Source organism: Fukomys damarensis, unplaced genomic scaffold (assembly GCF_012274545.1).
Source record: "Fukomys damarensis isolate Sample0158 unplaced genomic scaffold, DMR_v1.0_HiC HiC_scaffold_33, whole genome shotgun sequence".
Classification (NCBI taxonomy): Eukaryota; Metazoa; Chordata; class Mammalia; order Rodentia; family Bathyergidae; genus Fukomys; species Fukomys damarensis.
The window spans coordinates 30875314-30902900 of NW_022900945.1; the positions used below are offsets into that span (position 1 = coordinate 30875314).

General features: G+C 33.6%; 1 protein-coding gene across 1 annotated transcript in view; it reads right to left on the reverse strand.

Moving 5' to 3' along the window:
• Dpyd (dihydropyrimidine dehydrogenase) overlaps positions 1-27587 on the reverse strand; it is an 826486-nt gene that overhangs the window by 783787 nt on the left and 15112 nt on the right. The window contains exon 3 of the mRNA XM_010639922.3: positions 14028-14078. Within this exon, the coding sequence (XP_010638224.1) occupies positions 14028-14078 (51 nt within the window). The remainder of the gene's footprint in view (positions 1-14027; positions 14079-27587) is intronic.

Genomic DNA, 27587 nt, shown 5'->3' on the forward strand with positions numbered 1-27587 from the left:
TAAAAATCCCTAAGTAAATTCCTACAATAACAGAAAACCAAAATGAACAATTAACACTTAAAATACTTTTACAGTGTAACACATTTCTCTAATTTTCAATGAGGAAGTACATCTGAGGATGGAGGGAGAAAGGATAAAAGGGAGGATAAGGGAAAGTAAAAAGGATTAAGGTGTAACATGTACATGTACGAATACCCCATGATAAATAAATATATTTTTTATGTATTACAAACATATACTAATAAAAACATTTTTAAAAAATTTAAGCGACTATTCTCTAAGAATGTCATCTTGAGTAAAATAAACTAATTCCAAGACAGTTCTTCCGCTAGGAAATCACAAATAGTGTCATATTAGAAGACAAGAAGTCAGGAAATTGAACTGTATATGTAATTATGTTTTATGCTATTAGGACAACAGACATATTAAATGAAATTTTCTTTCATGTGCATATAGCATGTTAATATCAAGCACCATTCTAATATGAAGGTTTAAAATACATATATGAATCACATATATTTAAATTGCCTGTTTTTAAAATATTTATGTAATTCAACAAATACATGAAATGACTGATTTATACAAGTATGCAAAATTAGATAAGAATCAGTGCTACTGTAAGTCATAACAGAAAACTATAGTGTATAATTTAAAGTAAAATGTCCCCCTATATGACACAGTCAACATTCTAAATAGCATGATGCTTTAGAGAACTTCAAATAAAAATCAAAGGATTTTCAGAGAAAAATCATATGGAAAGGGTAAGGACTTGTTCTACGTATTTTAAAGTAATTAGAAGTCATATGTTCTCAAACGTATGAAATGGGATCAATTATCAGTTTGCTTTGAGTTATAAATAAATGTTATATATTAGAAAGAACTTCCTTGTAAATCATACAAAAACACCCTTAAATATTGAAATGATAGCTATTACAACAATGCCAATAGAGGCACTGTTTATGGTACAGTAAAAAAAAGAAATCTATAGGTCATTAGATAATTATCACTTTATAATGACTGCTGTCATTTTAATAATGTGTAATCATACAGAATTTCATAAAAATTTGTAAATTATTTTAAGAGCAAAATGAAATTCAAACTAAGATATATGCTGTAATTTGTTTTCTATTAAAAATATAGTTAACTGCATAGAAGCTAGAAATGCTTCAAAATGCTAGTGACACCCTAATTTCTACATGGTAGGATTTCAACTAATTCTACTTTTCTTTTCTATCTAAAGGTATTTCCCAAATTTCCTACAGTGTAAAAATCCTTTACAAGGTAACTGTCGGAATTCTTACTCTACTAGCATTGTTTTAAGGGCCGTATATACTTTAATTTTTTAAAAACCCTACAATAGCCTTTTTTTTTCCAGATGAGAAAACTGAAGCCCAAAGGTTAAATAAACTGCTAAAGATTTTCTGAGAAAAAACTATAAGAGCCTGGATATAAATCTTACTACACTGCTTTACTATCTGAAACCACATAAATAAGAGGGAATAATCATTCATAATTTTCAAAGCATCATTATAATTATATTAAAGAAAGAAAAATGTGATGAAATCAAGTACTGCTATACCTTACCTGTACCATTAGGATCAATTCTATCTCCTTTCCTGAATACTTACAGGAAAATAATGGGCAATATTTCTCACCAATATTTGAAGAGAGCTTTTCCTAAGACGTAAGTCACTTCCAAACTTTTAATTTTGTGATTTTCTTTAAACAAAAGCAAAATATCCTGTATTGTTATCCTCAAGAGCACAAGAAAATTTCCTGCTTAAGAAGTAAATGACTGAGGAGAAAAAATTATAGACCATTATGGCATGCTAATAATCCAAATTAGATAAACAAACACAAGCAATGGAAAGAAAGAAAGAGCAAATGCATTCAGCAGAGAATGGTGGTAAAGAGTAAGGGACAGCTCATTTATTCTGCACAGCTAAAATTGCCCAAGCTGAGCTTTCTAAGGGAAATGAGTCATCTGGTTCTCAAGTTATAAGGGAATTTTACAGAATATTTTAAATTTGAATAGCTAACACTGCAGGCAATTGAAATAGGTCTTGAAATATCTGATTAAAGTCATGCATGATTACAACTGGTATAGAATATTTTTGTACCTCTCTAACAAATAGTAAAATGTAGGTTAAATTTCCAGTTTTCTCTGTTATTTAACTTCTGAAGTAGGTATTAGTTAAGGAAGCAAATTAAGATATGCTTAATTATATTTTAGATATGAAAATGGTGTCTAAAAGACTTTAGTATGGCATTATTCACTCAAATATTTCTTAAACTCTTTTGTTCTTCAATTCATTAGTCATTTTATTTCATGAGAATTCTTTAAAATAACTGTGGACTTTCAGCATAGAATCTGATTTTAAATATCTTTAAAAAAAAAATCAGCCCCAGTATATTGGAGTAGGAATAGGAGGAAAAGCTGGAATAACCATTCCCAATAGTGTTATTAGGGCTTACATAGTGCCTGTTAGGTATCAGACATGGAGTTATATGTTAATAATATTACCATATACTAGAATTATAAATATTAGTAGTATTAATATTAAATCAGAGTTGAAATAATTTACCCAGTACTACAGAACTGGTAATTCCCTATTTCACTTTCCCTGTCTTTAAAGTGGAGAGCATAGCATAAAATGAAATTCATTTTAACATTATTATTTTGTTAATCACAGTGTTATTCAACATGTAGAAGTGCAATGTGTTGTAGCCAATAAGCATTGAAAATATGACTTTTCCCCTGCTCCAGTACTGAGGATTGAGCTCAGTACATTGTGCTTTTGAGGCACTCACAGCACCGCTGAGCTAAATCCCCACCCCAACATATGACTTTTTTTAAATGGTTATTTCCACTGCTACATTGCTTTATACAATGCCAATATCCTACCCATCTTACTCAAATTCAATTTACTGATGATCACATAAAAGCTTTCCAAATACAATCTGATTTTTGTTGGGTTTCTTTTTTCAGTTATGGTGATGTCTCGGGATATATCAATAACATATTTCTGAAGACTCATATTAGTTTTCCCTTTCTCACTGCTGGTACAAATTACTGGATGGCAACCATTTAAAAAGGGAGAGGTTTGTTTTTTGCTCACAGTTTCAGCGGTTTCCATCCGTGATCAGCTGGTTCCCAGGCATGAACATCATGGTGGAAGACCATGGCAAAGCAAAGCTGCTCATTTTCACAATGGACAGGCAACAGGCACAGGGGAAGAGCACCAGCAAGAGATAAACTCTCCAAAGGCATAGTTCCAGAGACCCCTTCTAACAGCACCCCACCTCTTAATAGTATATTCAGCTATGAAAGTCATTGAATTAATACACTGATAAGCAGACAATCTTATGATTCAATCACCTCTCCAGGAGCACCTTAATCCAATCAAGTTGGCAAAAAAGATTAACTTGCACAATCTGATACCCCCAGGTAGCTCAAGCACAGGCAAAAAATTATATTCATGACAATCCAAATATTCTGGTATATGGATGTTATTTTATTCATTATAAATTAATAAACTAGCACCTTGGAAAGCCAAATCAGATATATTTTCCTTATTAGTGAGAAACAATTGGCTGTCAATACCCAAACCTCACAGTATCTTCACAGCACTTTCAGGAAGAAGTCTCCCCCTAACACCCATTAACCCTTCTCCAGGTAATGATTCCACAGAAGTGCTGCCCAGCACTTGAACATGTGCCTACCAAGTCAATACTTTGATTGTATTGCTGTCTTCATCTAACAGATCTCTCTTTCTCACTAGACTAAACATGGCAAGGGCAAAAACTGTCTTCTCTGTAGAAATGCCATAACCCAGTTTTGTTCTACAGTAAATGTTCAGTATGAGCTCACTTATTAATTAATATTGATTTCTACTTAAATCAACCCCTTAGGAACTTCTAAACTGTATTTTAGTTGTGCAAAATCTTTAAAAAAATCTTGACTCAGTGAGTTATTTGAACATTTTCACACTTAAGTTTTTAAATTAAGTGAATCACTCTGATGAGAACAATTAAGATTTTGCTGACATATACGGGCATATCTGATGCCAGGCAATTTTTGTGAAATTGCTGAGCACAATCTCAAGGCTGATATTTTTCATAATGAAGCACAGTACAAATTACATGAATATGGCCTAGAGTCTATAACTAGAACTCTACCCAAATAAAAAATTGTAGTAAGACTACTAACCTACATAAGTAAGCTAAAAGCTAGGATTTATTTAACCTTCAATTTTTCAAAGTAGCTTTATGCATCATCTCCAATTATGATCAAAATAACAATTTTTTCAGGAGACATGAGCTTTATTATGAAATAAAGCACAGCAGTCAAGTGACCTAAGACTGAGTATTTGACATAGAGTTCTTCCATTTTCTAATATAGCTTTGCTTACTGAAACTATTTGTAGAAAGATTTTCTAAGTTACAATCAATCATTCCAAATGAAGTCAAATCTGTCTTATCACTGCAAAAATATTTATAACCCCAAAAAGATCCTATATGAGAAATAAGATGAAAAGACATTTCTAATTGCAATGGAATTGAAATATTGTCTTGTTTCATCTTCCTATCTACTGCTCACACATTGAATTGCTGATTATACTGCTTCATTTTTGGAATAAAAGGAAAATACAACTTCATCATTTTCATTATCCAGAATATTTATGCATTAAGAAGAAGACCTTTATAATATTTAATTATTTGCCTTTTATAGACTTCCCTTGCCTCTATGCAAATAAGTTTCAGAGCAAAGTGAGACATAACAGAATGAAAAATTCTACAAACAAAACACTTTTTGTAGGACATGTCATAAAAATGTCTGTATTTACATAGTTTTCACAAATGCTGAGAATTTCATAAATAGCCAGTGTAATAGCATACATGCATTTATTATGCTCGCTTCAAATTTTCAATTTGAAAGATGGCTGAATAGGACTCCCCTTGGTAAATAAAGGATCAGCTACCCAGAAAATAGTTATTCTGGTCTTTGTTCACTAATGGAGGCCAATTACTTTTCATAGACTTATAAGAGACACACTCCAATAAATATTGTGTAAATATGTTATTTTAAAATGTTTACATTGGTTATCATCAAAGGGTTAAGTTCTAAATATGTAACTGTGATATGTTTGTTTGCATCGGTCATCTTTAGAAGTTTAAATATTCTGTGAGAATAACAGCAAGGTGTTATTAAAAAGATGCTTTTGGTACCAAGCTACATTGAAGGACATAATGGTACTACTGCTATTTTTCTCGTGTACTAAATGTATTATTTCTGGCTGTATAGGTCTTCCAACATACTGTTTATAGTAATAACCTCCTTTTGAGTTAGGTATTTGCCTTTATATTACGCTTCAGCTACTTATGATAACAGGTACATTTATAGGCCTATATATTTTACTTAGATGAAATCCTATTAAAAGATAACAACTTCGGTTAAAGTTTTTGTGTTTTTGAGGAGGAGATGAGAGCATTTAACAATGGTGATTTTATTCCAAGATAGACATTTAAAAGTGTTAAAAAAATGATGTCATCATGATGAGAAGATCTTCTCTTTTTGGTGTTTAACAACTAAAGTTTTTGAGACCAGAACTAGAAAGCTAGCTGGGCAAGATGACAGCTTATTTTTTGGCATTGGCCCTCCAATCTCAACTATAAACCCAGGACAACCTTTTCTGCAATATCATACAACTTTGGTAAGGAAATTGCTGGACACCAAAATGAGAGGAATTAACAATAGTGTGCCAAAGGAATGTTACCTAGAGGGAAAAATCTCTCATGCTTTCACAGAAAGAAACATGGTCAAGCAAGGCCATCACACATCAGGACAGCTGACACTGACAGGAGCTGAAAGCTCTCTGCTTCGTTCCAAGCTATGCTTGAGGAGACTTAATTGACCTTGATAGCAAGTGGTTAATTTTATTTAATATAGGTCTCACCATAACTTGGTCTTGAACACTCAGTAGAAAAGTATAACTAAAAATATATAAATATATTTATATATTTAACTAAAAAAGTATAACTAAAAATATATAAATAGTAAATCTCGATATAAAAAGAGGCTCTAATTGCTGACCCCTTGTGGCAGTTTCCAACTACACTGTTGGTTCACCACTGTTATGAGTCATTACATAAAACTAAGTTAAAATTTATATGAGCTCAAAAAGAATTTTTAGCTAAAATTGTTTTTATTATTAAATTTTTAATCTTTTTACAGCTAAAATTAGAAAAATTGTGACAAAGTAACAAACTTACATATACTCTCCATTAGCAGAAGGGTGTAACAGTCAACAAGTTACAACTCCTATTTTAGCCCCTTGAAAACATTGTCTATCATGGTTCTTTCCCCAACCACACTTTATTTTAGTGCTTATACTTTGACCATACATGCTCAAATTTCTTAAAAGATTTTGCTTATTCTTGCCTGTAGGCTGCCAAACTCAAGGTGATCATACAGATAATATCAACAACAAATGTGCTAGACCTTTTTTTACCATGATCCACTAGATTGATTTTACAAAGAGAATTTATAATTGCTAAATTACAACATGACTTCAATTTAAGGCCTATTAAATTAGCTCCCTTGAAGGGGTCCCTAACTGCAATCTTCCCCACATAGCTCCTTCTCAGCTCGAAGCAGATAGATTGAAACCATGCCCTTTCTCCCATGACCATAGTTGGGGACAGCTCTTTAAAAAAAAAAAATTCTTACAGACAGTAAGAATCTCAGCCAGTCAAACAAATTATAGGTCCTTTATATCCAAGGGGACAAGCCATTGTACATGCTCACTTTTCCTTAAAAACAAAATTCACTCACTGTGAATTTATGCGAAAAAGTAAACGAAGTGTAGAGTTTCACTAACTGGATGTTTGCAAAGTCAGCATGAATTCTTGGTGGCAGATCTGGAGGCCAGGACAGGCCAGCCAGAGGCCCCAACATGTCGCAAATGAGAACAAAAAAGGAAGAGTACAACTACCTCCACAATCTCAATCAGATTTTGTTGCCTTCTCTTGTTGCCTTCATTTAAAATTTTTTAAATCTACTTGTAGAAAGTAAATATATTCCATAAAAACTCCATTGATGCATAGATAAATCTATAGATATGCCCTAGCCACAAAGTGTCAAAAGATGTCCTAACCAAAAGGTAAAATGGCTCAATGCAATTAATAACACATGGGCCAGAGTACACTTGTGTTCCAACAGAAAACAAACTCAGACTTTCAGATGCCATCTGAGATACACCGCCTGCCACTGAAATGCAAAAATAGACATTATCGTGCCATAGAGGAACTGCAACCAACCAACATCTACATGCCATGCTACCTCAATTCACCCTCTGGAGCTGCTGCTGTTTCCAAAACAGAAATGAGGAGATGTAGCAGTCACCTCTGTCCAGTATTAGCCAGCCATAGTGGCACAAGCTTCTTGCCCCTCCATAATTTGGCTCTTATTTTGGAAGTAGCAGAGGTTGGTTGAGTTCACTCATAGTCAAGGCTAACTAACTTAAACTAAATTCCTCCCCTCTGCATTAAATATGTGTTCCCTTCAGCAAAGATATGCTTGTGCCCAACAGTCCTGCCTGCTTGATATTTGTTATTAGCAGGTGTCCCAGGGCCTGGCACTTTCCCCCCTTCCCACACTGAAGACTCAGTTTCTCTCAAGTCTCTATCTCTATATTTTTTTCTATTTCCCTCTTTCCTATCTCACAGATGTCATACTGGCTTGCAGGAAACCAGGACCATTGCAGGGGTCTCTGGTAATATACACTTACCCTTTCCCTATACTATCCAATAATTAATAAAAGCTAAAAATAAATATAATATATATCTATAATTCATAGTCACAGTGCCAGTGACCATCCTACAGAGAGGAGAAGCTCAGGTGGGCCAGCACTTCCACCACTTGGGGAATTCTCAACAAGACTAAGATTCTGAATATTGGCACCCACAAGGACTTTTTGTTACAAAAACTTTTACCACATTCAAGAAAAGTTTGAAAAATCATGAATTTCACAGTTGCACTGCACATTCTTGATATCAAATACTTTGAAAATTCCACTGAACATTTCTTCGTCCATTATCAAAGGTATTGTTAATAAAAAGACATTGAAAGCCTTTGTTCAGTCTTCTGTGACCTCTTCCATACTCTGTGCTCTATCTTCAAGGCTAGCTGAGCTCTAAGTTAGGAGATACTTGTGTCCTTTATGATTAGCATGAGGTCTTTATGGCCAAAGAATAAAAATTTACTCAGAAAAAGAAGGGTCAAAGGTCAAGATTAGGAGTGTCAAATCCAATACAGCTCTCTTCCCAGCAGAGACCATCTGAGTATTTCATGGGCACAAGAGACCTTGATCCTCCCAGTTTTCAAGACATCAGAGCAGCCCCCAAAGAAGCCAAAGCACAAGGTCACCACCAATGCCTTCTGCATTCAACCTGTGGTCATGCGACTTTATTATGGTCTCAGGGCATCAATATGTGAAGAAGGTAAAATGGCTCTCCTCTGCTATGTTTCTTCCCTTCCCCCAGCTGCACTGAGTTCTTATTTACTTGCCCAGACTTGTTTTATTATAGAGAATGTTCATCTGTGTTTGCTGCAGTCTCTGTGGTACATAGGCACCTATCAATCTGAGGTGGCTCACAGTGGCCTCAAAGCCCATGGAGTGTCTGCTTATGGCCTTCAGATTCTATGTCAGGATGGTTCTGGAACTGCTATGACATAATCCAGGTACAGGTCCCTAAAGATTGCTGGGGGGGGGTGTTGCTATTAATAATGATAGCAGTATTTTAATCACTAAAAAGCCTATGTTATGCAAGTAGAAACAAAGCACAGGCTAATGGATTTTTTGTCATTCTGGACAAAACAACATATTTGTGAGTGAATTAGCCTTATTGAGATACAAAGAATAAAGATACAAGCATATAGAACAACAGCATACTATTCAGCCACAGGAAGGATGAAATCAAATTACAAGCAACATGAAAGAGCCTGGAGGATGCATTACTAAGGGAAGTAAATCAGCCCTAGAAATACAAATATCACATGATCTCCCTTACATGTGAATGCTAAAAAAAGCTGCTTTGTAGAAGTAGGAAATACATAATGGAGAAGAGAGGAGGAATGGGAGAAACTGGTCAACAGGTACAAAGTCAAAGTTGGGAAAAATAAATTCTGGTATTTTATTATACCATAGGGTGACTATAGCTCAAAAATTTTACATTTCAAACTAACTAAAAGAGAGGATGTTTTGAATGTTTCACTCCAAAGAAATGATGAAATTCTTGAGATAATAGATATGCTAAACCCCTGATTTGATCATTACACTATATATACATATATATGCATATACATGAAGGCATCATACTGCATGCAATTATTATGTGCTAACTACAAAAAATAACTTGGAAACTCTAAATCAATTTTTTAAAAAGCCAGATTCAAGAACAAAATATTAAAAATACACAAACCAAAAATCTTTAATAAAGCATGAGGAAGCTCCAACTCTTTACTGGAGTTTTAATAGATTCCTAGATTCCACTGGAAAAAGAGCAAAAGGAAAAATCTAAATATTAAAAACACATTAAGCTTGTGTCAGAATACATGCAGGTTTCAGTGTTTAGAAGATATAATGAAACACCAGGAAAATCGGATAGCTGCAACCAAAATATTCTTCAAAATACATCAGAACAATAAAGAACAATTTCAAATAGCAAGGGTTCTTTGGAGAAAAATTCCCATTTTTATGGGAGCAAAGTTTGTTTCACAAGAAGCTGAATAATAGAAAGGGAGAAAAAGTAAACTTATTAAACAGTAAAATGTTAGAAAATGTGTATGGTACAAGCTCTTAAACATAATACAGCTCACATGTCTACATGAATGCTGATTAAAGATAAGAGATTGGGCTGGACCACGGTTCTTAAAGAAAAAACATAAAGGGCTGGGGATTTAGCTCAGTGGTTCTGCTCTCTGCCTTGCAAGTGCAAGGTCCTGAGTTCAATTCCTGGTATCAAAAAAAAAAAAAAACATAAATATTGGGAAGTTAGAGTTGGATAAAAGTACATTAAAATATCTTAGTTTTGAAGAACCTGATCAGTGCAACTGGCTTACTTAAGAGTTCTATTATTTTATTCATTACTATTATTATTCATACACTCATTCATTCACCTACTATTTGCAGTGCAGAGAAATCAAGCCCAGAGCTTTCTGCATGCTAACTACACATTCTACCACTTATCTACAGACTCAGTCGTATTTTAAAACTTCTGAAGAAAAGGTGGAGAAACATAAATTCTAACTAAATTAATTTGAGAAGGTAAGAAAATTGTTTTACTTAAAGGTCATACAAAAAGCCTCCAAACACAGAAATCTTGCTCAGAAGAAAGAAAAAAAAGAACGAAAAAAAAAAAAAAACACTAGTGGAGACTTCAAATCCTTCCTTTCAGAATCAAAAAAATAAATAAAATGTATTTCATACAGTATTTACTGTGCAGTGAATTTATATTAGCGAACTTTCAAAGAGGGATAAAAATAGTCATTCATGTGTAGATGAGCACCTATAAAAGTAAAAAAATCTTTCAGTAAAAACTTTAAAAAAAACACACTGGCTCATTATTAAAGCCAGTTTACTTCCCATGAAATAAATATTCAGTGGTCTTAGCAATTTATTGGCTGAGTGAAACCTTGCTGATATAAAAATATAAATTGCCAGGGCTGGGGATTTAGCTCAGTAGTTCCGCCACCTGTCTTGCAAGCACAAGGTCCCAAGTTAGATCCCCAGAACCAATATATATATAAATTGCCTGTGTATCAAACAAATCATTAAAATTGTAAATATTTCAAAAGTATCCTAACATTCTTGGTATTTCAGTGAGGTATTCAGAAGATACTTTTGAGGACCACCAGGGAATGTTGTTGATGAACAAATCTCTGGCAAGGAGGACAATCAAGCCTTGCAGTGTGTGAACAAATGCCAAGTCTGATATAGGCCTAATGCCACACAACGACCACCGTAGGGTTAGGACCTTGTGAGCAAGGTCTGCTTATCAGGCCAGCTCCCTACTGACAAGAAAGTCCACCATAATTATACAACAGAGTTTATCTAGTTACACATACTGATACTTTAGATCTTTTAGGGCCTCAATCCTCACGCAGATGTGGAGTGGTTGTTTGGCTCAGAAACTCTCATCTAAGCATTTTCAGTGCCTTGCTTTGTAAGTATAATCTAAGTCAATTCTATCTTGTCAGAAGTCAGAAATCAAAAAGGAGTACATAGCTTTTTATATATTTTTTCAGAATACACAGATTCTAACCTGATAAGAGTGAAGAAATATCATGACTGTCATATATAGGCATTACTACAAATAATCTTATCACATTTATACTGAGCTAATAAAGCAATCCCAATTATATTTACTAAAATTATTATAGCATTTAGTGGCTTTACTTGGGGTAATAGCTTCATTGAGGTATAATTTACATATCAAACAACTCATTCATATGAAGAATATAATTTAAAGGCTTCTTACATATGTTCATACACTTGTGTCACCAATACCACTACAAATTTTCATTACTGTGAAGAAACACCACATTTTCTTTAGCAGTTGACCTTTATTTCCTCTCAGTGCCCAGCCCTAGGCAATCACTAATGTACTTTCTGTCTCTATACACTTCCTTATTATGGACATGTTGCATAAATGATATCATACCATATGTACTATTTTCTGTTATCTTTTAATTATTAGGACTGTAATGTTCATCTATGTTCATGCATTATTCAAATTTCTGTTACTATATCTAAATCCATTACTTGTGATTCAGAATGGCTCTGCATGATTTCGAGTTCACTGTGGTTTTTTATCTAATATATGGTTTATCCTACAGAATGTTTCATATATACTTGAGAAAGTGTATTCTGTTCAAATGGTGCAGAGTAAGCTAGAGATGTCTATTAGGTCTTCATGATTTCTCATGTTATTCAAATCATTTATTTCCTTCTTATTCTTCTGCTTAATTCTTCCATTCATTATATAAAGTAGAGCACTGAAGTCTCCAGCTATTATTGAATAAATGTCTGTTTCCCCTTCAGTTTTGTGAGTTTTTGATTCATGTATTTTTGCCCTGTTAGGCACATTATTTGTTTAGAGTTGACAAAGCATCTTGATAGATAAGGCTTTGTCATTATAAAATGTCCCTTTTTATGTCTATCAATATTCTTTCTTCGATTTTTTGCAATATTTTTACTTTCTTTATTTTATGGCTTTTGCATTAGTCATCTTTCCATCACTAGAACAAAATACCTGACATACACAACTTAAGAGGATAAAGTGCTTAGTTTTGCTAATGGTTTGAGAGGTCTCATTCCATAGTCAGCACATTCCACGGTCTGCTTTCTTCCGAGGCAGAAATATCATGGCAAAAGGGCATAATAGAGGAAAGAAAGCCAGGAAGAGCGGGGGGAAATGAAAGTGAAGAAGGGGCCAGACACAATGATCATGCCTCCCATTACCTAATAATCTCCTAGCTGTTTCTCAAACTGCTTGAGTTGAGGATCAAGATTAACCATTACTGTTGTTATTGAAGTTTATACATCTAAACTAATGTGTTAGTTAAAAGTGAATTTTTTGAGTAAACTACTTCCTTTCAGATAACATGAAGTTTTTCTTGTTAGCAAAATCGTGGTTTCAATATTTGCTGTAAGAATTTTATAAGGCAAATCTTGCATTTAAAGCATGTGAAACTCAAACTTTTTGTATGGACTAACTTTAACCTAGTTATGAAATAAATAGTATACTAAAATAAACTTTAGGCAAACAGATATTACTGTCCAATAACTCAAGTAAATATTATCACATCTACACTACTGCCAAAACAATTTGAAAAGTAGTCATTATATATACATACTGAGTACATATATGTAATCTTTAACTAAAAGTGTAGAATGTATTTAGTTTTGATTCAATGCAACATATTGCAATGTTCTATATCTAATGTTTAATTGAATTTATTTTTCTATTTTTTTCTGTTTGTAATTTTATGTTATCCTCCCTTTTGTTTGTTTGCAAAAATATAACATGTTTTGTAATTATAATGGTTTATTCTTTGGCTTTAAGTTTTTATATTTTCTTATTTACTTCTGAAATGACTCCAAGCAATACTCTTTTCAATGAAAAACTAATGAATTTTTTAAAAGTACTCTTTATGGTAGTGTTGTATCGTCCAGCAACAACATTCACCATCATTTTCAACCCAGAGCAGAAGTAAAGATTACTTACCTTATTCTCTCCTTACTACCCTGCTAATGTAAAGCCTTTATTTCACTGTATATCTATAAGCACAACAAAGATATAAATGATAAAGATATTTTCCACTGTGTTTATAAGTACTTCTAATAACTTTTTTTTTCTGCATTTATCTCTGATACATCAAAGAAGATAACCTTAGATTTTAAGTAAAGGAAGCAGCAGAAAATTCTATACATCTTTAAGATCACATTTTAAAATCTCATGTTTACTGTTAGAAAACAATTAAAAGTAAATTTGCAAGCACTAATAGTCAAAAGTATAAAAGAGAACAACATAACCAACAAAATGAACATAACATGAGATAAAGATGAACCTTTTAATCAATGAAGTAACACAAAATTCTAAAAAAAAATCAACACTTAGAAAGAAATTATGTGCAAAATAAAAATTTTAAATATATAATTTCTAGTAAATATGATGTATATAACTGGAGAACCTAACTTGTAGTAAGATAAAACATAACCACTGACATTCCACTGAACTGGCAACAAGAAACTGAAATTAAGTGAACTAATACACTCAAAGTCAGCTAACAAAAAATGGACATGGATACATAAGACTTTGGTATATACATCCTAAACCTTTGAAACAAATAGATAAATATACTAAAAGGTAGAAAATCATGAAAAGATTTAAAAGAATATTTTTAATTTGATGAAAACAAACAAATCATTTATGATAATTAGTTTAAATGGTTTGACACTTACCAATAATAGACAAAGTTTTCCACACTGAATTACTTTAAATCCAAACACATACTACACAGGAAAAACAAACCAAACATAAGCTGGGAATCAGAACAAAAGATAAAAACATGGACAGAAATAAATAAACAAAACATTCACAATAATACACTGCAAACTAAATTACATACAAAGTAAAATACATTATACAAAATTTAAGTTTATAAGAAAAGACACAGAAGCTAATCTTAAACACCCAGAGACCATGCAACCTAAGTTCCCACTCCAACTCCAGTCACTATATCTCACGTCTCCCTACTTTATACTGATCATACTTTATTGACAAAAAATTCTATTTCTTAAATGTTCATCTTCCCTAACTAAATTGTGCGCAGCATATGGTCAGATTTGTTTAAAAAGAGATCTAATCATAAAATTTAAGCAATATAATCAATAAATTAAAATTACTTCATATATGTCAAACATTATAACCCATAATTTCAGGTTCCAGTTTACTTTCAATTGTTCTTAGAATATTAAAAAATAGAGCCAGGGATTTAGCTCAATGGTTCTCGCAAGCGAGAAGGCCCAAGTTCAATACCTGGTACCAAAAAAAAAAAATAAAAAAATAAGAAATAGTAACATAATTGAAACATAATAGTATACAAATACAAATGATACTTTATCACCAATTCATTAAAGCACTTATTCTAAAAACTATCTTACCATTATTCAGCATAATTAGAAAACCATAACAAACTTACTAACAGCAGGAAAATATAACTATTTACACAAAAGCAACACACCACTCTTTTAAATAACTATTAGATAAAACCATGACAATAATAATAAAAATTTTCATAAAATAGCATTTGTTAAGTGAAAAAAATTCTGTATTCTAGAATTGGCCAAGTTAAATAACAGTTTTTTTTCCTCATTCAGTTTATTGGTACATTTTAAATATACAGTACAGTTACATTCATCATTGGGATCTTGTTCCTTTACATGACAAGTCTTGGTTCTCATTTTTTCCCCTTGTCCCTGCCCTCCCTTGAACACCTCCTCCCCTCCCCATTTACAAACATTTTATTTCCATTTTTTCATTATCTCCTAGTTCTTTCTTTTCCCTTCTTACCTTTACCTTATGCTTCCCACTTTCCCTACAGCTTTAGCCCTTTTCTTCCTACTTCACATTGTCAATTACCTCATTAGGAACTTATTACTATTGTAGTTTATTCACACCAGAGAAACTATTCAGTATTTACATGTGTGACTTATTTATTTCACTTAGGAGTATATCCTCAATATGTATCCATTTTCCTATGAATGAATCTAATTTCTCATTCTTTATGGCTGAGTAATATTCCATTCTATAAAAAAACCACATCTTCTTTATCCAGTTTCCAACTGATGGACAAATGGGCTGTTTCCAAGTTTTAGAGTTTACAAACTGTGCCGCTATAAACATGGGTGTGCATATATCATTGTGATATGATTCTTTTAATTCTTTTGGAAAGATACCCAGCAGAGGGATGGCTGGGTCAAATGGAACTTCTAGTCCCAGCTCACTGAGGTACCCCAATATTGATTTGCATAGTGGTTGCACCACTCTGCAATCCCACTGAAAAAGGAGAAGGGTTCCTTTCTCCCCACAACCCCACCAACGTTGGTTATTGTGTGATTTCTTCAAAGCAGCCATTCTTGGTGGGGTGAGGTGGAATCTCAGTGTTGTTTTCATCTGCATCTCTCGAATGACCAGTGAAGTGGAACATATTTTCATATATTTACTTGCTGCTTTTACTTCTTTGTCTGAGAAATGTCTGTTCATTTTGGATGCCAATTTTTGAATTGGGTCCTTGTATTTGGGGGGGCTGCTTGTTTTGAGTTCTTTATGTATTCTAGATAATAGTTCTTTGAGGAACAGTTGGTAAAAATTTTTTCCCACATTGTAGGTTATCTATTAGTTCTGTTGATGGTTGATTTTGCAGTGCCAAAGTTTTTTTAACAAGATGAGATCCCAGTTGTTGATTCTTTCTGATGGTTCCCATGCTACTGGGGATTTGTTCATAGTCTTTTCCTATTCCAAAGTCTTCAAGAGTTCTGCCTAACTTATCTTCCAGCAAGTTTAGTGTTTCTGTTTAAATATTTAGATCTTTCATCCACTTGGATTTTAATTTAGTACATGGTGAAAGATAAGGGTCTAATTTTAATCTTTGGCAGGTTGAGATCCAGTTTTTCCAGCACCATTTATTAAAGAGACTATCTTTCCTCCAGTGGGGATAGTCAACACCTTTGTCAAAGACGATGTAGCTGAGTACATCTGGAGTTCTTTTTGTGTGTTCCAATCTGTTCCACTAATCCTCAGGTATGTTTCTTTACCAGTACCATGCTCTTGTTATCACAGTGGCTTTGTAGTATAGTTTCAAATTCAGAATTGTTATGCTGCTGCCATGTGTCTGTTGCCTAGGATGGATTTTGCTATTCTAGGTCTCTTATGGTTCCAAATAAATTTTTGGATTCTTTTTTCTGGTTCTGTGAAATATAGTGTTGGAATTTCAATTGGCATTGCATTGAATCTGTATAGCAGTTTTGGTAGTATGGCCATTTTCACTATGTTGATTCTTCCTACCCAGGAGCAGAGGATATCTTTCGATTTTCTTATATCCTCTTCAATGTCTTTTTTCAGGGTGCTGTAGTTTTCAGTGTAGAGGTCTTTTGCTTTTCTTGTTAGGCTGATTCCTAGATACTTCATTTTTGGGGGTGCTATTGTGAAATGAATTGTTTCCCTAATTTCTCGCTCAGTGAGTCTGTTATTTGTGTACAAGAAGGCTATTGATTTTTAGGTGTTGACCTTATATCCAGCTACTCTGCTAAAAGTGTCAATTAAGTCTAGAAGTCTTTTGGTGGAGTTTTGGGTGTTTTCAATGTAGAGTAGCATATCATCAGCAAATAATGGCAGTTTAACTTCTTCCTTTCCTATCTTTATTGCTTTAATTTCTTTCTCTTATCTAATTGCTATGGCTAATGTTTCCAGAACTGTATCAAAGAGGAGTGGTGATGGTGGGCATCCTTGTCTTGTTCCTAACTTTTAACATGCAGGTTTCAGTTTTTGGCCATACAATATGATGTTGCCTGTGGCTTTTCATAGATAATCTTTAGTAAGTTGAGATAAAGACCATCTATTCCAATTCTCTGCAGGGTTTTTATCATGAATGGGTGTTGAATTTTGTCAAATGCTTTTTCTGCATATTTTGAGAGGGTCATATAGTTTTTGTCCTTGACTCTGTTAATATAGTGTATTACTTATGTATGTTGAACCATCCTTGCATCCCTGGAATAAATCTGACTTGGTCCAGATGTATGATCTTCTTGTTGACCCACTGTATTCTGTTTGCTAGTATCTTATTAAGGATTTTTGCATCTATATTCATTATGGAGATTTGCCTGTAGTTCTCTTTTTTAGTTGTGTCTTTCCCTGGCTTGGGAATCAAAGTGATACTTGCTTTCCAGGAATGAATTTGGAAGTATTGCTTCCCTTTTAATTTCATTGAAAAGTTTGAAGAGTAATGACAGTAGTTCTTCTCTAAATGTCTTGTAAAATTCAGCAGTGAATCCATCAGGACCTGGGCTTTTCTTTGTTGGTAAACTTTTAATTACATTTTCAATTTCACTGATTGTAATTGGGGTGTTTAAAATGTTTTTATCTTCTTCATTCAACTTTGGTAATTGATAAGTATCTACAAATCTGTCCATTTTTTCTGTGCTTTCCATTTTATTACAGTACAGGTTCTCAAAGTAGGTATTAATGATCCTCTGAATTTCTGTTGGATCTGCTGTGGCTTTGCCTTTTTCATTCCTGATTGCATGGATCTAAGCCTTTTCTTTCCAATAATTCTTCAATTCATTTTTTTTTGTATCATTTTCTTAGTTTCCATTGCATTCATTTCTGCTCTAATCTATAATTTCCTCTCTTGTTTGAGCTTTGAGTTTTTCTTGCTCCTGTTTTTCTAGGAGTCAAAGATTCATCATTAGGTTGTTTTTTGAGCTTGCTTTTATTTCCTAGTGTGGGCATTCACTGCTATGAATTTTCTGCATAGAAGTGCTTTCATTGTGTCCTATGGATTCCGTATGTTGTATTAGCATTTTCATTTATTTGTAAAAACCGTCTAATTTCTTCTTTAATTTCCTCTGTGATCCATTGAATTCAGGAGAGTGTTGTGAAATTTTCAGGTGTTTGTGAAGTTCCTACACTTTCTTATGCTATTGATCTCTAGCTTGATTGCACTGTGATCTGGTAATATACAGGGAATAACAGATTCATTTGCATTTATTCAAACCTGTTCTGTGAGCTAGTATGTGGTCTTTGTTGGAGAACGAGCCATGTGCAGCCGAAAAGAATATATATTCTGATTTTCTGGGGCGGAACACTCTATAGACGACTATTAAGTCCATGTGTTCAAAAGTTTGGTTCAGTTCTAGTATTTTATTGTTCATTTTTGGCCTAGATGATCTGTCTATTTGTGATAGTCGGGTATTTAGATTTCCCAGTACAATTGTATTAATGCTTGGTTTTTCATGTTTCTTAATATTTCTTTTATATAGTTGGGGTCATTAATATTTGGTGCATAGATGTTTATGATTGTCATCTCTTCCTCTTGAATTGTTCCCTTTACAAGGATGTAGTGGCCTTCTTCGTCTCTTTTAATCAGTTTTGGTTTGAAATTTACTTTGTTTGCAAATAAGATTGCTATCCCTGCTTTTTTCTGGGCTCCTGCACATGGAGAATTATTTTCCATCCCTACACTTTCAGCCTATGGGCTTTTTATCCACTAGGTGTGTTTCTTATATACAATATATTGTTGGATTTTGCATCTTAATCCATTCTGCCAGTATATTTCTCTTGATCAGTGAATTGAGGTCATTGACATTGATGGTAATAACTGATATGTACTGATTTAATGTCATGTTATTGTCCTTTTGTTGACACTTTTTAATTTTTTAATCCTCTACTTTTAGTTTCTTGCCTTGCCTATTTGATTTGTTCTGTTGGGCCTCATGGTGTTGTGACCTTCATTGTCTTTTTCTAGGATACTGTTTAGAATTCCTTGTAGTGCTGTTTTGGTGTTCAGGAAGTTTCTCAGGTGTTCTTTGTCATGGAAGTATCTTATTTCCCCATCCATTTTGAAAGAGAGTTTTGCAGGATACATCAGTCTAGGCTGGAGGTTGTTTTCTTTTAGGACTTGAAATACCTCACTCCAGGCTCTCCTTGACCTGAGGGTTTGTGTTGAAAAGTCTGCTGTGATTCTGATGGGCTTTCCTTTGCATGTGATTTGTTGCTTTTCTCTTATTGCTTGTACTATTTTGTTCTTCTGTTGGGTTTCTGGGATCTTGATTATTACATGTAGATTTTTAGGTGTAGATTTTTTTTTATTTTTGATCATGGCTAGTTGGAGTCCTATATGCCTCACTTAGCTGTATGTCAAAACTTCTGTTTAGGAAGTTTTCTGTCATTAATTCTGTGAACAGCTTTTTTAAGTCATTCGTATTTTCTCCTGCTACTTCATGGATTCCTATTAGTCTTAGTTATTCTTTGTTGCATCATCCAGCAGTTGTTGGACCGATTTCTCATGATCCCTTACTGTTTTTAAGATGCCTTGATTTTCACAGTCACCAGCTGGAATCCTTTATTCTATAGCTGAGATTCTATCTTTGCATTCTTTTATTCTGTTGTGAGCACTTTCAATAAAGTTTTAAATCTCCTGGATATCTGTTTGAATGTTTTATGGATTCCATTTCCTTCCTATGTTGGGTATTCATTGTTTCCATTTGTTTCTTATGCTGGGATTTCATGGCGTCTACCATGGTCCTGAGCTCATCTAATTTTTTTTTTTTTTTTTTGGTCAGTTTCTGTTGTAGAGTCTCAAATAATGACTTTCATTTTGCTCACCATCTGTATGGTTATCTGGGAAATTATTTATGTTTTGAATTTTTCTAGAGCCTGATTGATCTGTGTTGTTACTTCCTGTGCTATGAGTTCAGGGTGTCCTGGTGGCTCACTACTAGACTTTTCATACTCATTTGCCCTACTGTTTGCCATTGGTGAACTGGAAGTCTGTCTTTGTGTCTTGCTTAAGTGTTTTCTCATTTTTATTTTTGTTGTTCTGTTGTTCTTGGTTTAATTTCTGGGTTATTACTTAAATCTTCCTGATATAGTTGTGCTTTAACTTTTGAGTCTCTAATGACTCATAGACATTCTCATTTTCATAATATCAGAGAAAACTATTCATTAAATCAATCACAATCCTTTATCCAAAATGATACAATCAGGAACGTAACAGGATCAAGCACAACTTGCAAATTGACCACTTGTTGTAGTGATTAATCTATCATCATTAAACCATGTGAATTAAATTAAAATCTAGAAGCAGCCGAAAATATGTTTGCAGTGAATAAACTTTTAAATATAGCATCTTTACCATTTAGGATGAGGGCTTAGACAGAGTCAGGACAAGAGGAGTAGATAGGTAAAAGAATTGGAGAAGGTTTCCAGAAGCCAGAGAACATAGAATGACCATACAATTGTTAGGAAATTGTTAAATTCAAAAGGGATAGACAGAGTGCAAGTATAAGGACAAGAATATATCCAAGTAACAGTAATAGGGGCTCACTTTTCCTTGAAACTATTGACCCTTGAGTGAGGTAAAATGACAGACGAGAAGAACATAAAGAAAAAAGAAAAAATCATAAAAGAAGAAATCTCAGTTAGGGCAGGAGTAGGAACAGAAAGGGAGATTAGGGATAATATGGTGGAGCAAAAGACTGAGTTGGAGAAAGAGGACAGAAAAAAGAAAGCATTTGCAGAATGGAATGAGGAAAAGAAAGAAAAAAAATGAATTTGAAGGGCCTTTCTCAGACTATATCTCTGCTGTCATAATATATCACATGCATAGCCACGTGCAGAACCAAGTCCCCTGATCTCAGCTAGCCGATGGCAGACTCCTATGACGCAGACTTACCTCAGGCCGCAAGGCCCAGATTGAGTTCCCCGACCTCTTGCAGGGTTGAACTTCACAAAGTTATAACACAGGCTTACTCTGCCCTTTCTTTAAAGATGTTCAAAGTTGGGATCTCAGAAAAATACCCTTTATGACCACCTATGCCTCTGCAGAGTGGGTTCAAGGACTGGCACAATCAGAAAGTCTGGGGAGTGGTTCAGCGGAGCCCACATGCCTACCTTCCTTGTGCTGGAGTGATAGCAGCACCGGCAGTGGTGGGCACAGCTACCTGGTCCCACAGATTGGGCCCAAGCAGGCCAGAGGGAGAGCAGATATTGGAATGCCTTCCCATATCTCAACTTCCTTCCAAAATACTATTTTTTAATCTAAATGATAGCTTTAACTCATGAAGCTATGATTTTAAAAAGCTGTAAGAGACACTGAAATGTAAAATTAAATAACAATGCTATGAGTTATTGGGATAAAATGTGCTATGGTGTGCTACAAGGGAATCCAATGGAGAGATGATCCAGCCTACAATTCAAAGGGTAGCCTTCCCACTTTTTTTAAAATAGCCACTATCACATGATCAAGAATTGAGGTGAAAATTAAACATATATTAATATCTATGTAAGAAGAATCTGGAAATGGAAAAGGGAAACAGTGATTCACACAATTTAGGGACATGTGAGTTTATAATCCCTTTCTAGGGATAATTTTTCATTATTCATTAATTAAACCAGTAATTCCAGTTCTGGAAAGCTACCCTACTGAAATATATAGATGACCACATAACACAGTATATTGTTGGGAATTTACTGCACAGGATTGGTAACATTAAAACAAAGAAGTATTAAATGTCATTAGAAAAGGATAAAAAATATATTCTTATATATGTACATTATACAATATTATGTAGGTATTAAGATTATTGGAGTAAATTTGAAGGTCCAGAAATTAATTGAACTCTGCTTCACATGTAGCCATTAACAGTTAATTTTTTAGAAGTGTATAATCTGATGCCATACAACATGTGAAATAGGAAGAAAAGGGCTAAAGGTGTAAGGAAAGTGGGAATGGTAGGGGAAAGGTAATAAGGCAAAGAAAAAAATAGGAGAAAATGAAAAAATGGAAATAAAATGTTTGTAAATGGGGAGGGGAGGAGGGGTGAAGAGAGGAAAGGGACAAGGGGAAAAATGAGAACCAAGACCTGTCATGTAAAGGTACAAGATTCCAATGATGAATGTAACTGTACTGTATACCTAAAATGTACCAATAAACTCAATGAGGAAAAAAAAAAGATATAATGGGGGTAACACACTTTCTGGTTCCCTTTCTGTATCCCTTACACAGAAGCTATCTTTCTCTCAATAAATGCTTCCTACTCTTAAAAAAAGATATGATGTTACGTATAAGTTTATATGATATTTAGTTTCTGGAGAGCAATCCATTAACACAATAAATCCTCAAACTGGAATAAAAGAAAATAACACATGTATCACGGTAATCTAGATCTTTCTAGAAAGGAATATCTCTCTAAAGCCACAGTAAAGCATGAAGATGGAATTAGACTAACCTTATTTTATATGAAACCATGGAATATGAGACTTGATAAAAGGCCAGTTTAGCTTGAATACTGACTAAGTAGTGGGAAAAATGATAGCAAAGTCAATACACATTTTTAAGCATATAATATAATGCTCAGCATTTAGTAGGTAAAGGAACTTACAATGTCCTTGGGAAGAAAGACAAGTAAAGAGCAAATTTTAATATAAAGTGTTAGTTTTCTCTCACTGCTGAGGCAAAACACCTGACACCTGGAAAGGTTTATTTAGCTTATAGTTTGTAGTGGTTTCAGTCCATAATCAGCTGGCTCCAAGGCAGAGTGGCGGCACATGGCACAGGGGCAACAGTTCATGGTGGCAAAAGACAGCAAAAGCTACAAGACACCTTAACAGTGTCTTTCTGCCCCTTCTGTCTTACTCAAACTACTTAGGGCAGGTAGCACTCACATCCTAGTGCTCTCAGGCCTAGCACTGCACCATGAATCACATACTCTAGATTCAGTATACTCTAGATTTCTATTCAGAAATAGCCCGACCTCATTCACACAAAGCTTTGAGGGGACATCTAAACATAAGCCAAAATATAAAGTAAGTAATTTTTTAAACACTGTAATATCATTTACTTATTTATGAGCTTTTGTTGCCTATTTCTCCCTAATTATTAATAAGATAAACACCAAGCAAATATTTCCATCTGTTCTGTGTCCCAAGTGCTTACAGTAGTTCCAGACACTTAAATCAACAGAGAGTAGCTGATTGAAGAAAGAGGAAAGGACAAAAACAGGAGGGAAGAAGACAGAACTATATTAGAGGTAGACTCAGAGGGCTGGGGCACATACAAAATATTATGCTCTGGGAAGCAGAATATATTTGGGTGAAAAAAATTTTCCTTTTGCAATTAGTGCTCCTATGGAGTATGCATGGTGAAGGATTGCAATATACATGGTGCAAGATTCAGCTGATAAATCTACACAGAAGAAATCTTTGAGAGTCATTATATAATATGGGAAAGATTGGCAGAGGGATCAGTGAACATTGACAGTGGAGACCAGAGAAGGAAAATTAATTTAAGAAAAAATGTATCCACATATCAAATATATATATGAAATAGGTTTACAAGGTTAGAGGCAGGATATTCTGCAATGGCTCTCAACACACAGAATGCTGCCATGAACAATCAGGATAGGTCTGCTCCCCTTAATTTGCTGGCCTACAGGCCAATCATCTCCGGAAATACCTGCAAAGACACACCCAGAAATATTCTATATTTGTCTGTTAGGCATCCTCTAATCCAGTAAAATGCACCATCATGATTAACAATCAAAAGTGAGTTTATGAATAATATGGAAATGGAGCTAGATATTGCTAAAGAATACTGGAATTGCTAAGTGCATTTCTTAGAATGATAAAAATCATTGAACGAAGTGTTTCAGGACCTAAAAGAAAACTAATTCCAACCCACAGTGATATACCCTGCAAAACCATCTTTCAGAATTGATGGAGGAATATTTCCATGATGAAAAGCACCTAAAAAATCCATAGCCACCAAACCAGCATTCCACAAAATTTTCAAGGATATCCTGGAAAGAGATGATAAAGTTAACAATGGCAAAAAAAATGTGACAGAATTCATCAATACACTAAGAAAGGAAAGAAAGGAAGCCAGCAGCAAAAAAATAATGATAGGAATAAGTCAATGTCTTTCAGTAATGATTCTCAATTTGAATTTTCCCAATTCTCCAAGAAAAAGTTTGACAGAATTGGATCAATCTCAAAAATATCTTGTATACTAGAAACACATTTAATTTCCCCAAAATTCATAAACTAAAAATCAAAGCATGAAAATAGTATTCCATGCAACAGGGATACAAAAACAAGTAGGTATAGCTGTCCTCTTTTCAGAAAACTGGACTTCTAATCAAGCCAAAACTGATTAGAAGAGACAAAGAAAGTCACTATGAGTAATGGCAGGCCTAGATTACCACGTAAATGAGGATCCCTTGAAGTGGATAAAGTGAGAATTTGTATTGTGCTATATATATTTTGAAGGTAAAACTAATTTATTAATAGATTTATTATGATGTATAAGAAAAATTAGAAAATTGAGGATTCAATATTTTTGGCCAGAAGCAGTAATTAAATATTTAAAATTTCCATTGATTGAGACCTATTTGGCTACATGAAAGAAAGAGAAAGCAAGCAAGCAAATAAAAGTTTAGGTATCTTAGAAAATTGATGAAGGCTTTCACATTCCCTCTAGAAAAGAGTGACAGAACAATAACACCCATCCTAGAACTACTTCAACAGTTGATAAGATGAATGTCAAGTGTTTTGCGGCCCTTGGAAGAAGACATTCTATAAATGCAAAGTGGAATTATTATCTTGATATTACATTTGTGATAGTTTTCAAAGGAATTCATAGAGCAGATTTTCTATCTCGGTACTGTTTTGAGGACAGTATTATATTAACAAATAGACTGGTAAACCTAATGAGAATTAGACAATGGTACATTTGAATATGATACAAATCTCAATAAGAATTCTTTCACCAGGCATACTGTTTTCATAATTTCAGTAATTTTTAGCATTGCTGAATTTTATGGTGGCTTATATATTCCAAATACTGACTTACATTATTAAAATATATTTATCTTAATATTCTCTATTTCTATTAATAGAAAATTCTTTCTTTTAAATTATTGCCTCATAGGACAGCACAATAAAATTACTACTTTGAGATCCAGTGCAAGATCTGCTTACATACTAATTTCTGTTTTACTCTCAGCAACAATTTTCTGTTAGACGTGTCAAGCTGACATTTTTGAGAATAAAGTTTCTTTGAAAAGCCAGGTAAAAATTGGACGATTAGGTCTTGGTTATAAAAATATCAAATGTAAGAATAAATAGGTAAATACAGCAACTGTTTCTGTCTTTTCTCAGTTTAGCATAAAAATGTCCCAAATATTCATTTCTTTTTGCAAAAATATAAAGACGTGTATATATTCTGAGGTGCGCTAAGGCATGCAAATGTATAATTTCATCTCTATGTGTTAATATTTCACTTACTAGCTGCATGACTTGAAAAAAGAAATTAATAATTCTAATTATCTGTTCCATCTTTTAAACAACAGGATAAACTCTGGTATGTATGTAGTAACTATGAAAATGAACTATATAGTGCTTAATTTTGTTGTTTTCAAGGGTGTCATAACATAAATTTAAACATATTTAAAGGGCTTCATAACACAAGGACTCTTGAGCTGAAGGCAAATAAGAGATAGCAAATATAGACAGGCTCTTTGCCTTCCCTCAACTTGCTGAACAACAGACATGAATTGCCCCTTTTGTGAAATTCCCCTGCCTCCTCTCTCAAACCAGGAAAACTGGAGATGAAAAGGTAACACCAAGATGGCTCTTTGGAAATCTTACTAAAATAACTCTTAACTTCCATTACCATCCTGTATGTATTCATCTTCTCAAAGTTAATCTGTTAGAAATCTAAAAGCATTTTTTCCTTATTCTTATCACTTCCTTACAATTCATTACCCTTTGTTAAATTGATATATACCCCACTAGATCTAAACATTTCTTTCTAGGTCATTATTTCTTTGCTTTGAAGGAGTCTATGCATATAAAACTTAAAATATAATATCAAACAAAAATTTATACTTCTGCTAATCTGTCTTTTGTTAATTTAATTCATTTGCTTCAGTGATACAACTAACAGATTAGAAGTTTATTTTTCCCAATATATATTACATACACACATATACATATCATATGTAGTGTACATATACAGTATGTATACATATTAATATTCAGAGCTACATCTTCAAATACTTCTGTATGTTTAACCATTGATCCAACCTAAAAATGCTGCACATTTTTAAGATCAATGGCATGAAATGTTCTGGAATAGATTAACAAAATCAAAATAGATATTAAAAGTTCTAAAAGAAAAAAGAAATATTCAATTCTAACTGATTAAAGATGATTAAGTCAAAGTATGACCATGTACATAGGTATAACACCTTTTTTTAGCAAAGCAGCTCAAATAGGTACATTAAAGATAGACTGTTTTAAAGAAAACAAAAAATGCAGTACAGTTAGAAGGTACTGATCCTGATTCACAAATTTCAATAATGTCTTGCTATGGCAACAGAGTTTCACATTTCAGTATTCATCTCTAAATGTATAACTATAAGAAGATCTTCTTCATTCTACTTCACTATGCTTCCTGATACTCATAGTAATACATGCAATATTAATGTTCTTAGTTTTGTAATACAGCATACATAACTCCAATGAAAGAAAAGCTTCTCAATTCCTAATCATTTCAATACGATCTAATGCAATATTTCCTACACTGGAAATCATGACACTTTATTTAAGGAAATCAGTCTGGCCAAGTGAGCTTTGTGTAGTGCAGCTTGCACAGTCATCGGTTCAAAGGATCAGATGTCAAAGTGCTCCCTCTAATGTCCCTTAATCATCATTCCCATTAGTGCTTGAATAGGACTGTGATTAAAAACGCTGCTGCCATTGTCTACCTATTCAGGCGTCTAGCATTCTATGTGGGTTCCAACGATTAGCGTTTGAATAGGGGAACGATTAGAAAGACAGCTGCCATTGTATGCCCATTCTGGAAAACAGCAAAACTCACATATTTATTTGCTATGAGCACCAAATAAATGTTTTGCAAAGGTAAAATATACCATTAGGCTCCAAAGACAATTTAACTGATTTCTTTTGTTCAGAGCTCTCTATTTTCCTATATGCAAAGATATTTCTTATTTGCAAATACAGTAATATGCTTCATTAATATCTTTTACAATATACATATTCTGTTTTTATAGACATAGTCTTAACACACATCTGGTTTATTATATAGTACTTATTGACCTACAATACATCATACAATTCCCATTTAATATTTATGATTATGCAAAGAACTCCTGTGTAAACAAATAAAATCAATTTGGTTACAGATCTTTTATATGCTTGGAATAATATGTAGTCTATAT